Source organism: Phascolarctos cinereus, unplaced genomic scaffold, assembly GCF_003287225.1.
Source record: "Phascolarctos cinereus isolate Bilbo 61053 unplaced genomic scaffold, phaCin_HiC Scaffold_5;HRSCAF=322, whole genome shotgun sequence".
NCBI lineage: Eukaryota > Metazoa > Chordata > Mammalia > Diprotodontia > Phascolarctidae > Phascolarctos > Phascolarctos cinereus.
Window position 1 is genome coordinate 315749521 of NW_027555958.1, and position 12461 is coordinate 315761981.

At 35.5% G+C, this 12461-nt stretch overlaps 1 protein-coding gene across 7 annotated transcripts in view; it reads left to right on the plus strand.

Annotated features, from left to right (window-relative positions):
- Positions 1 to 12461, plus strand: part of RAD51C (RAD51 paralog C) — a 66669-nt gene that overhangs the window by 41976 nt on the left and 12232 nt on the right. Inside the window, exons 8-9 of one of the 7 annotated variants that reach the window (XR_002325576.2) lie at positions 4879 to 4942; positions 9088 to 9226. The exons of 1 other annotated variant lie outside the window; for it this stretch is intronic. Coding sequence is in view for 4 of the 6 variants with exons in the window: in XM_020991989.2 (XP_020847648.1) it covers positions 4879 to 4942; positions 6651 to 6737 (151 nt within the window). In the remaining 2 variants the exon portion in view is untranslated. 5 more of the 7 variants (XR_002325577.2, XM_020991989.2, XM_078156099.1 and 2 more) reach the window with 5 other exon arrangements.

The window sequence follows — 12461 nt, forward strand, 5'->3', positions numbered from 1 at the left end:
GTGATTCATATTGCATTCAGTAAATGTCATGAGCTGGTCTCGTGGTTGAGCAGTGTGGTATCATTTGAACATGTCTCAACTTTGTTTTTGTTTTTCATTTTCATTGCTATCTTTTGTTTTTATGTTACCTTCATTTCCCAGCATAGCCCTTTTTCCTCCCATTTGTAGAAAGGCATACTTTTTAACAAAGAATGCAAAAGAAATACATAGGGGAAAGCACACCAAGCAAGGTTAACAGTAGAAGCAGTGCTGCACACCCATAACCCCCCACATCGGCAAAGCTGGAAGGGGAAGAAGGGAGATACATTTTCTTCTCCTTTTAGGGACAAACTTGGTCATTCTAACCTTGCAGCTTTCAGATTGATATTTTTCTCCTTCCTTTTTCCATCATTGTAGTCATTGTTTATATTATTTTTCTGGTTCTGTTTACTTCACTCTGCATCAATTCATAAGGCTTCCACATTGGGCCTTTTTCTTTTATTCACTGGCTCCATGTGAACAGCGACAAATGTAGGTTGCTACTGTTCTGTACTAAATCACAGAATTTCAGAACATGAAAAGTCCTTTAGCTAAAGGAAAAATTCTTCAGAATATTTAAACAATAGGTTGTGCCTGAAAGTGTAGATAGAAGGGGAATGCTGTCTCCTCTTATACCTTTTTGGAATCAATTACCAATTTTTAGCTAGCGTCCTGAAAGAAGCTTGGTACCCCTTGTACCTACAAGGGTTTAAAAACATCATAGAGAAGAGTATTTTTGAAGGTTTCCCTAGGATTCTTTTGTAGAAAGTAGGGTCATTTTTCTTAACTACTTCATGTGATACTCACTGATGTCACCTATGCAGAATTTTATGTCTGTATTGTTTGTATTTCTTTGCGTTTGTTCTTCCTCTGTTCCTATTACCTAGTTTTCTGTCTATCTGATAAACAGCTTTCTGTGAGTAAAACTAATAACATGAATCATTTCCCCCTACTTTTGAAGCCTTTGAGCAAACGAACAAACTAGCTTCCATTTTCCTTAAAATGGAAAGAGAGAAGTTGTGGTTTTTTTAAATGTACTTTATAGAATAATGCCAGAATCCTGCCAGCCTCTCCACTTTCGGATTAATTGGCATAACCTCATGAACTGTGTCCAAAAGCTGTTCTGAAGAGAGAGGCTGAGACAGCATGTAGGCTGCAGATGGAACAAAGGGTTACCCTAAATATACTTTGGATCCGGTCAGTGATGAGATCTCTTACTTTATTTATTTCTCTTTGTTCTCATATTAATTGATAAAAAGTCAGTACTGACCCAACCACTTTTATTTTGACACTACTCTCAGAGTTCATAAACAGAATTAGACTCCTTTTTTCTAATTAAATGATACATTTATAGCAGATAATTTATTTGGCCTGTACTTCCATTAAAGATTGCTATTTCCAAATGGCTCAAGTAACTCAGATTTTACATCTATATTTCCTTTTTTAATAATTGTTTTGGCTAATATGACAACCTTTTTCATACCTGTGATTAGTCTTTGACCTTCACCAGCTTCAGATGTTGGGACCTATTTTCTGGGGGAAGACCTAGAATGGAGTGGTTCTTGTAAATAAAATAATTGCTTTGGCTGATTTGTTCCTAGCCATAAAATTGTTCTTCCCCCTTCCTGTGAAGGTGACATTGTGCTCAAAAGAAAATCCACTAACGACAACATGCTCTGTTGTAAAGTCCTGGCAGCAGATCTCCAACTGAGAGACTCTTAAAACATTGCTTATACTTCCTGAGATGTAGGCTATTCTGCAAACTGCAACCTGCTGTTTAAATGTTCTAAGGAATTCCCTGTGTAGCTGCTATGTAATAGCAATCTACCTCAGGCTATAATTAAATGTTCTGTAATAGAATAGCACCTAAGAAAAACTAAAAATAATTAAGAGGATCTTTGGCAGGATATCTCTTCAACCAACTATAAGAAGATTATTTCTAGTATATAATTCTGAAAGTTATTGTTGTGTGGATAGGTATACATATAGGGGCAAGTAGATGTTTTTGCTTCTTTAAGTTGAATTTACTCATGAACAAAATATAGCTTATAAAAGATACAAGATGAACCTGAAAATAATTTTTTCATTTATTTTATTGATTTTTTTTTATGTTGCTCAGTTTCCAGTAACATTCCCTGTTCTAGGTTCATGGGACTAATTTCAATTGTCAGAGAAAAGCTCTTCTCATTCCCTAGCATTTAACAGCTGATATTCTGCTCTCTAAATCAGTAGTTATGTGGTAAATATTACCATTACACTACTAAAAGGTGAAATCAGAATCCAACATACAACTCACATAAATTCTGGTGAGATTTATTGAGTAATATGAATTGTTACAGAAATTAGTTTGAGCTAGCTGGATTGCAGATGAATAGCCAGTGAAGGGAGAATGAATGACCAATGGCTCCCTTAGGTACTTTTGGATGAAGAGCATCTTCTGGGCCTGCAGAATTTCTGTAAGTCCTACACCAGCCTTCTCCATACATACCAGTATCCACATTAAGGGTCACAGAATGAGTCTTCTGCTTCAATGCAGATGTTTGCAGTTTGAAGTTAGAGTGCTCTAATATATGCCTTTATTGTACTCCTGAACTTCACCATCTCTGCTAATCTTCTACATTCAAGATTTGTTACTGCATTAATCTGATGTATTTCAGTGCTCTTTTACTTTAGCATTATTGTAGTGAGCCTTAGAAAGGTTGAAAAGGGATTAGAACATTGTAGTGTTATAGTTATACTTAGGGGAGAAAGAAAAAAATCCCTCCTTAGTAGGTTCAAATCTAACCTTTCCTACCCTTTCCAATGCTAATTCCTGTAATAACATCAGTTCTTTAGTGTCAGCAGTTTTAAAAGTGTGAATCACTTTCCATTTTAATAGTTTTTAAAATGTTATTTCCCATGGGTCAAGTTTTCTCCTCCAGTTTTTTCCACCAGTTTCTTTTGGATTGTAGCCTTGTGTTGCATCAGCTATTTAAGTCATTATTAGGTTGAACAGTTTTTAAAGAATTAAATATTCTGCTAATTCTTTATTGCTTTGTTTTCTGTGGTCGAAATACCTTCAGGTCTTTAAGATTATGTGGGTACTTTCATGTTTTTAAAAAACTAGTTGATTATACTCCACAGTATCAATCCTGTATTTGGGCAATAAATCGTAAAGTCTAACCAGAGAAAAGACTTAGAAAAATGAGCCTTTCTTAGGTTAAGCAAAGAAAGTCATAAATATATAAGTTTATATTGCCTGGTTTGGGATTTAGGTTGTCCAGGCTTTTAAAGTGTACTTTGTCTAAAACATGATTAATGATGCTTTAAGTAAAATTTTTACAATGATTTTAAAAAATTGTTTTTTATCTTATGTGCCTTGTATACTCTGGGTTTTCTTACCATTTGCATATTCATGATATGAAGCAATGATTAGAATTTTACCTCTTTTTGCCAAGAGTATCAGGTGGTAGTGCTGGGTGATAAATCACACCCCCACACAGTATTTCATATGTGTGCTGTGCTTTAGAGCACAAACTGTGCTTCTGACTTGTTTCTTCCTGACCTAAACTATGTAGTTCAGCCATATGTTGTGTTTCATCCCAAATATAGCCATTAGCCAAGAGATTCCTCTGTTTGGTTTTTTAAATTGCTGAAATTCTATGAATTCCCTGAGATGTAGACACCAAATATAAAACTGTTTTTCTATAATGGAGATTTATCAAAGATTTTCACCCCAAATCTTGTATTATTTGATTTCAAGTTACATTTATAAACCTTTAAGAGACATTTACGTTTCTATTTACATTTTTGTAGTAATTTTAAATTGACTGAAGGTAGCCATAAAAGCTTAGTTTGAATTCTGTTACCCTTTCAGCTTTGTGAACACAGGCAAGTCATTAATCCTCGAGTCCGTTTTTTCTTCTGTAAGATATTTTTGCTACATACCTTTTGGGGTTGCTGTGGAGGGACAAATAAAGTCATGGGTGTGAAATCACTTTGAAAACTACAGTGCTTACTGATGTAAAGTAGTGTCATTATAGGAAGGTTTAAACAATACTTTTTCTTTTTTACATTTTGGTCTGAAGGTAAACTGCTTTGAGTTTTCCTGAAGATTAATAAAGAGGGAAAAAGTTTAAAAAGTAAAAAGAACTCTTTGCAAAAAACACCCTGTTTCTAATAATCTGAAATTAGAACATGAGAATATTTAATTAAAGTGTCACGTTCTGATTGAATATTGTAAAGGTGTATGAGGAAAATGTCAAAGGTAACCAGTAATTTAAGTCACCCTTAATATATTAAATACATTTAGCAGCAACTAAGTAGCTTTAAAATAAGCAAACCAAAAAAACCTCACTTAAATGATTATTCTGGATATAATTATTTAACAAAAGTTAGGTTTGTCAATATAACAATAGTTTAATGATTCACCTTCCTCAAACTGTTCTCAGTTATATATAAGCTATTCACATTGAGTCATGCACGGCCATGTTTTAAACTTGTGTTTAAATAGTCAGTAAAGTGCATTTGGAAGTGATTCTTTTGAAACAATTATGGTTTGTTAAAAGTTCACTTATCTTAGTGTGATATGTGAGAGTGTTGTGCTAGTCTGTGTCTCAGGAAAGAGATACTCAAATGAATTGGTTTTGCATTTTAAATTTCAAGGGACAAAATTACCTTATAGTCAGTTATTTATTCTTGATCAATTTGTATATAACTAATTAAAGGAAAGATTAAGTTCACCTTTTTTCACTACTATTCACTTTGTGTTTGGAATTTTAGTTTTAGTATAATTTAGAATTGTAGCAAAACCACTCTGTAAATTGAAATTTTTATTTATCCTTACTAATTGAAACTATGTTTGTATCCATTATTTCTAAGCAGGTTAGCAACATTGCACAAATCACCAAGCCAGAAGGAGGCCACAGTACTGTTTGACATAACGGTTAGTTCAATTTGATGGGAGTGGAAATTGTATGTTGAATGGTTTCAATTGTCTAAAAAAAGCTTTCAAAAAATTATTTCTCTTGTTGTAGACATCAGTCCTCTTTAGAAATAGATTTTGTCCCTACCATATTTATTAATTCTTCAAATAGTGTTACCATTGCAGAATATTCCAGTATTTCACAAAAAATTATTCCAAACATTTATTCTTGAGGTCAATAAAAATTTCCCATGCTTTTAGAGTAATGTGTTCTACGAAATTAACTTTATCATATTAATATTTTAAAAGTAAACAACTTAAAATATCAGCATTAGTCGTGTTAGTCTGTACCTAGGCAGTAGGTCTTTCAGTAACTGTCTCTGTAGCCACATTTACTAATATAACATTATTTGGGAAAATATTTATTGTAGGATTTATATTTGTGGCTAAAGTATACATTTTTCCCCATGGTATAGACACAAATATTAATAAATGACTAGATTCTCATTTCTACAAGGGTAAAAAATGAGAAGAGGAAAAATCTGAAGCTTGTTAATGAATCTACATGGCAGTAAACTGGTGTGTTCCAGCCTACACTTTGAAAACCATTATTATAGGACAGTTGTCTCCCAGACAAGGTCAGGTGCACAGGGCAGTTCGTTAAAGCACAGAAGGAAAATGAGACCTTTTTAATCTTGAAAAGAAAGAAATTTAGCTTTATTAATACTTAACTTATGGTTCAAAACTGGTACCTTCACTCAATCTGTATATCCCTTCCAATATTTGGTATATTCTTTTTTTTTTAAATGTTTCATTCATTCATTATTTATTTATTTGTCTATTTATCTATAGTTTTCAAAAATCACTTCCATATGCTTTTGAGTTTTAAATTTTTCACCCTCTCCTTCCCCATTTCCCTCCCCAAGATGGTGTGCAATCTGATATAAGTTCTACCTATACATTCCTATTAAACATATTTTCACATTAGTCATGTTCTAAGGAAGAATTAGGAACAGTAGGAGGAACCACAAGAACGAAGAAACAAAACAAAAGGAAAAAAGAGAGCAAATAGTATGCTTCGATCTGCATTCACACTCCATAGTTCTTTCCCTGGATGTGGATAGCATTTTCCATCATGAGACTTTTGGAGATGTCTTAGATCCTTGCATTGCTGAGAAGGGCTGTCTTATCAAAGTTAGTCATCGCACAATGTGACTGTTACTGTGTATAATGTTCTCCTGGTTCTGCTCACTTCACTCAGCATCAGTCCATACAAGTCTTTCCAGGTTTTTCTGAAGTATGCCTGCTCATTATTTCTTACAGCACAATATTATTCCATTACATTCATATACCACAACTTGTTCAGCCATTCCCCAGTTGATGGGCATCCCCTCAGTTTCCAATTCTTTGCTACCATAGAAAGAGCTGCTATATTTTTGTACATGTGGGTCCTTTTCCCATTTTTATGATCTCTTTGGGATACAGCCCTAGAAGTGCTACTTCTGGGTCAAAGGTATTTGGTATGTTCTTAGGGAAGAGTGGGAATCCACAATGAGGAGGAGCTGATAATGGGACCCCCACTTGTTCATGTTTCTGGTGTATTGTAATATATTGCTGTTTAGATAGACCTAGTTAGGTTCACTTAAGTGTAGTGTTTGTATATTTGATTATGTGCAATATTTGTATTTCTGTCAGAACAGAGTGGCTATTATCTCTGTTCCAATTATAGGCTGATCTCTGTCCTGGAGAAGATGAAAGGATTAGAAGAATGCTTCTTAACAGTCCAGGTTGTAAGGGGAAATTTGAGTGTTCCTAAAGGAAACAGAATTGAGACTTCACTTGAAAAAAGGGATCCGAGGTGAAAGAGGGGAGTTGGGAATGGAAGAGTATAACACAAGAAGAGCAGAAGAGCAAGGGAAGGGAAAGGGCAGTTGTCCAGTTAGAGCTTAAGACAGATTTGAGGTTCTTCCTGAAGAGGAGAGAGCTGGATACTCTGAGAGGGAAACTGCTACTTGTGCTCTCAAAAAATGATATAGTAGGGCCATAGAAGCTTTCAGAGGAGAGATCATCCAAGGAAGGTCAAAGGAGGAACAGATGATCATTAGTAGTACCTGGTGATTCTTTGCTCAGAGGTGCTGAGGCAGCTCTTTGTCAACTTGATAAAAACTGCAGAGAGGCCTGTTGTCTTCCTGCATCTAGTATCCAAGACAAGCAGAAAACTTCCCAAGGTTTATCAAAACATATGACAGCAACACACTTCAGAGATTCATGTAAACACAAATAACACTTCCAGAGGGAATCTAAACAGTTATGAAGTCTTGGGCAACAAACTGCAGACTATATGGAGAAGTTGAATTTTCTGCATTGTTGGGCACTATTGAAGGAAAGGGAATTTGGGAAGTAAACCACTGATTAAAGCATCTAGGTGTTGCAGGGTTGGACTTGGAGTTAGCAAGACCTAAGTTCCAATCCTGCCTCAGACACTAGCTATGTGACTCTGGACAAATCATTTAACCTCTCTCTGCCTCAGTTTCTTCCTTTATAAAAATGAGGATAATAATAGCACCTGCTGAACCAAGACATAGATTGTGGAAGCGACACATACCTGGCAAGAACTGGAATACACCAGCACAAAGCCTGGTAAGAATATATTTGCCATATGTCTTGCGAATTAATCAAAAGGACTTTAAAAAGGATAGGGCTGCCTTTACATGCACCTCAAGTTAGATAACATAGAGAGTAGCTACAAAGAATGAAGAAATAGAGCAGCTGAGACTGTTACCTCCTAGAATTTGTGACAGAGGAGAGGAAGTCTGGGCATAGTCTGACATATACCCTATATTTTAGGAAAGCAGATTTCAAGAGTTCAGAGGAAGCATAGAAAGGTTCCCATGGACTAAAATGTCATAGAGGAAGCCAGCCAGGAGGGTTGGGAGGGACTCGAGAATGCAATTCTGAAGACACAAAGGGAAATCAGTTCAAATGAAAAGGAAAAATGATATCTGTCTGAAGACAATGATGTGGCTACACAGGAAATGTACCAACCAACTTTGATTTAGAAAATATAAGAGTATCTGTGCCCTGTAAAAATAGTTTCAAGTGCTAAAGCTCAGAATAAGTGGAGGCTGGTGAGGGAAATGAGGGACAACAAAAACGCCTCTTTACTCAGGGTAGATGGGACTGAAACCTGACAACAGAAAGAAGCAGAAGTGCCCAATTCAAATGTTGGAGTTTTGGGGGGTTTTTTTTTCCTCTCTCTCTGTAAGAATAATCACCTATAGCATGGAAATGATAGAATCAAAATAACCTAAAGGGAGCACATCCCAGATCAATGAGGAGGTAGAAAGAGATCTTGCTGCAACTGCCTTGATGCATTCAGGCCACCTGGTCCAAAGGAGCTGCATTCACAGGGCCTGAAAGAACTGGCAGGTGAGATCGCTGTTGGTTACAGTAGAAATTTGAATGCTCATCAAAAAAGGAAGAAGTGTCAAGATTGGAGAAGAGGAAATGTCCTGATTTTAAAAAAAAATAAGGAAGAAAAAAGTCTGCAAACAATATATGGCTTCATTTTGATCCCTGGGGAAAACTCTAGAATGGATCTAACGTTGAAGAAATGGTTGGTGAACATCTAGATAGAAAAGTAGTGATTAACGAAGAGCTCGCCTGGCTTCATCTAGAACATGTTCTGCCATACCAACCTTATTTCCTGTTTTGGAGAGCACTAAACCATAAATGAGGAGAATGCTGTCTATATATTTTACCTAGATTTTGGTAAAACTTTTTTTTTTTTTGGTAATTGGGGTTAAGTGACTTGCCCAGAGTCACACAGCTAGTAAGTGTCAAGTGTTTGGTCTGAGGCCAGATTTGAACTAAGGTCCTCCTGACTTCAGGGCCGATGCTCTTTCCACTACACCACCTAGCTGCTCCTTTGGTAAAACTTTTGATAAATTATCTAATTCTCATGGACGAGATGGAGAGGTGAGAATACATGTAGAACCATTTGAATGGTTGAATTCAAAGAGCTGTGGTTAGTGGTTCGATGTAACTGTAACTGGAGGCCACAGCAGAGTATTCTAGAGATCTTTGCTCGTCATTGTGTTGTTTTAACATTATTACTAATGATTTGGATTCAGGCATAGATACATATATGTTTGTCAATTTTTCAGATGACACAAAGCTGGAAGAACAGTTAACACACTGGATGACAGTGTCAGGATCCCAAAAGATCTTGAAAGGCTACAGCATTCTGCTGAATTTAATTAACGTTGGAATTCCCTAGAAACAAGTGTAAAGTTTTATACTCAGGTACAAAAATATTAATTTTGCCACTAAGATTTGTGGGTTTTAATGGACGACAGTGTCAGTGTGAGTTGGCAGTATGATGAAGCAATCAAAAGAACTAATGCAATCTTGAACTACTTGGAGATACGGGACTTCCAGGAATAAGGAGGAGATCATCCTGCTGTACCATGTCCTCATCAGACCTCATCTGGAATATTGTGTCCAGTTCTGGGCCCCCTGCTTTAAGAAGGACCTTAATAAGTTGGATTGTCCAGGGAATAGTAACAAGGATAGTGAAGGGCCTGAAGTCCATGTCACATCAGATTAGGTTGAAAGAACTGGGCCTGTTTAGCCTGAAGAAGAGAAGACTCAAGGGGGACATGATAGCTGTCTTCACACATCTAAAGGGCTGTGATGTAGAGAAAGATATAACTTGTTATGCTTGGCCCTAGAGAGCAGAACTAGGAGCAGTGGAAGTTGCAAAGAGACTAGTATAGGATGGTGTCACAAAAAGTTTCCCAACAATTTGAATTGTCCAAAAGTAGAATGGGCTGACTCAGAGAAGTGATATAGTTCTCCGTCTTCATAGGCTTTGTAGGTGACCACTTGTCAGGAATATTAGAGAAGAAATTCCTTTTGTGTATGCATTAGATTAGATGGACACTGAAGCCCCTTCCAGCTCTCAGGTTCTGTGATTCATAGATTATATTACCCAGTTTTAATTAAACTGACATAGAATAGACAGGTGATTTAAAAAAAAAATTTTTTTTTAGGCAATTAGGATTAAGTGACTTACCCAGGGTCACACAGCTAATAAGTAGCATGTTTAGACAGGTGATTTAAGAAGATTTCCTGCAGAGACCACAGATTAGGATAATACTATTAGTATAAGTATGAGGGAACTATAAGAAAATGGCAAATATGACACTTCTTTCAGTATGAGCCCTTTGTCAAGTCACATTAGAAGATACACTGATGATCTAATCATATCTGACAGGTCAGCCGAAACAATTTTTTTTAATGTACTTTTACTTGTTTTGTTAAATATTTCCTAATTACATGTAAAAATTTTTTTAACATTCATTTTTTAAAAATTTTGAGTTCTAAATTCTCTTCTTCCCTCTTGCCCTTCCCCTGTCCATTGAGAAGGCAAACAATATGATATCAGTTATACATGTGAAGTCCTGCAATACGTTTCCATATTAGCCATGTTGCAAAAGAAAACACACACACACACACACACACACACACACACACCACACACACACACACACATACACACACCCCTAGAAAAATAAAGCTTAAAAAAGCATGCTTCCATCTGTACCCAAGAGTTCATCAGTTCTTTCTGTGGAGATGGATAGCATTTTCATCATAGATTCTTTGGAATTCTCTTGGCTCATAGTCTTAATCAGAGCAGCTAAATCTTTCACAGTTGATCATCCTTACAGTATTGCTGCTATTGTATACAATATTCTGGTTCCGTTCATCTCACTTTGCTTCAGTTCATATACATCTTCCCAGTTTTTTCTCAAAGCATCCTGCTCATTATTTCTTATAGTACAGTAATATTCTATCACACTCATGTACCACAATTTGTTCAATCATTTCCCAGTTGATGGGCATCCCCTCAATTTCTAATTCTTTGACACCACAAAAAGAGCTGCTATAAATGTTTTTTTCTTTGATCTCTCGGGGATGCAGACCTAGTAGTGGGATTGCTGGATCAAAAGGTACGTACAGTTTTATAACTCTTTGGGCATAGTTCCAAATTATTCTCCATAATGGTTGGACTAGTTCATAGCTCTGCCAGCAGTGTATCACTGTCCCAATTTTTCCATATCCCTTCTAGCATTTGTCATTTTCATTTTCTGTAATGTTAGTATGAGGTAGAATCTCAGTTGTTTTAATTTGCATTTCTCTAATCAATAGTGATTTTATGCACTTTTTTATTTGACTTGATAGCTTTGATTTCTTCTGAAAACAGCCTGTTTATATCTTTTGACCATTTATCAATTGGGGAATGGTTGTGCAAAAATTTTTTAAATTATCAAGATTATATGAGATTTGGATTTACATCCTCTAAATTAATAATAAACTTCTAAGTATATAGTATACCTTAAGATAAATGAGTGAAAAAGCATTTTTAAAGATAACATTTTACTGAGATATTTTTCACATCATCTAAATTTCCCTCCGTCTCCAACCCACATTATAAAGAATATATTTTTTTAAAAGAAAAATCAGCAAAACCAATTACATCAAAAAAGTCTGAAAATTTATTTAATGTTCCACACTTGTGGAACACTTCTTCCCCTTCAAAGGAGTCTTCTCATATCTCTTCTTTGGGGCCATGCATGTTCTTTCTTAATTTTATAATGTTTACTTTCAGTTATTTTGTGGTGCTTGTTTTTTTCCATTTCTGTTATTGTAGTCATTATTTATATTGCTTTCTTGGCTCTACGTATTTTACAGTGTATCAGTTCATTTTTCTGTCTCTTTTCTGCCTCTCATTCATAATGTTTACAATTTCTTATGGCACAGTACTATTCCTTTACATTCTTGTACCTCAATTTTTTTCAGCTATTTGGTGGGCATTCCAAATTTTTATTACCAAATGAAAGTACTGCTATAAATGTATGTGTGTGTGTGTGTGTGTGTGTGTGTGTGTGTATGCTTCTTACCCATAAATTTCCTTTGCGTATAGGCCTTATAGTGGAATCTGTGGATCAAAAAGTATGGATATTTTAGCCACTTCATTTGGATAATTCCAAATTGCTTTCCAAAATGGTTGTACTGTTTCATAGCTCCACCAATAATGCACTAGGATGCCTGTCTACCACTCACTCCTCCAGTCTGATTCCCAAAAGATTCCCCTCTTTGTCATTTTTGCCAGTTTTCTAGATACTAGGCAAATCTTCAAGATTGTTTTGATTTGCATTTCTCTTATTACTAGTGATTCAGAGTATTCTTTTGTATGGTTGTTAATAGTTCACAAGTCTTATTTTGAGAAATGTTTGTTGATATCCTTTGACCACTTAAATATTGGGGATGAAAAAGCATTTATTAATAAGCACTTACTGTGTTCAAAACAGATATTAGCTAATATAATAGTATGACACTATAAAATTAGCAAGACAATTAAAAACAAAGTCTTTGTTGCTGAAGATGATGTAAGCATATCACCCTGTAAAAATTCATTTCAGCATACTTAAACTTGGAAACAAACTTTTCTATGCCAATTAAAAGTCTTGCAAAA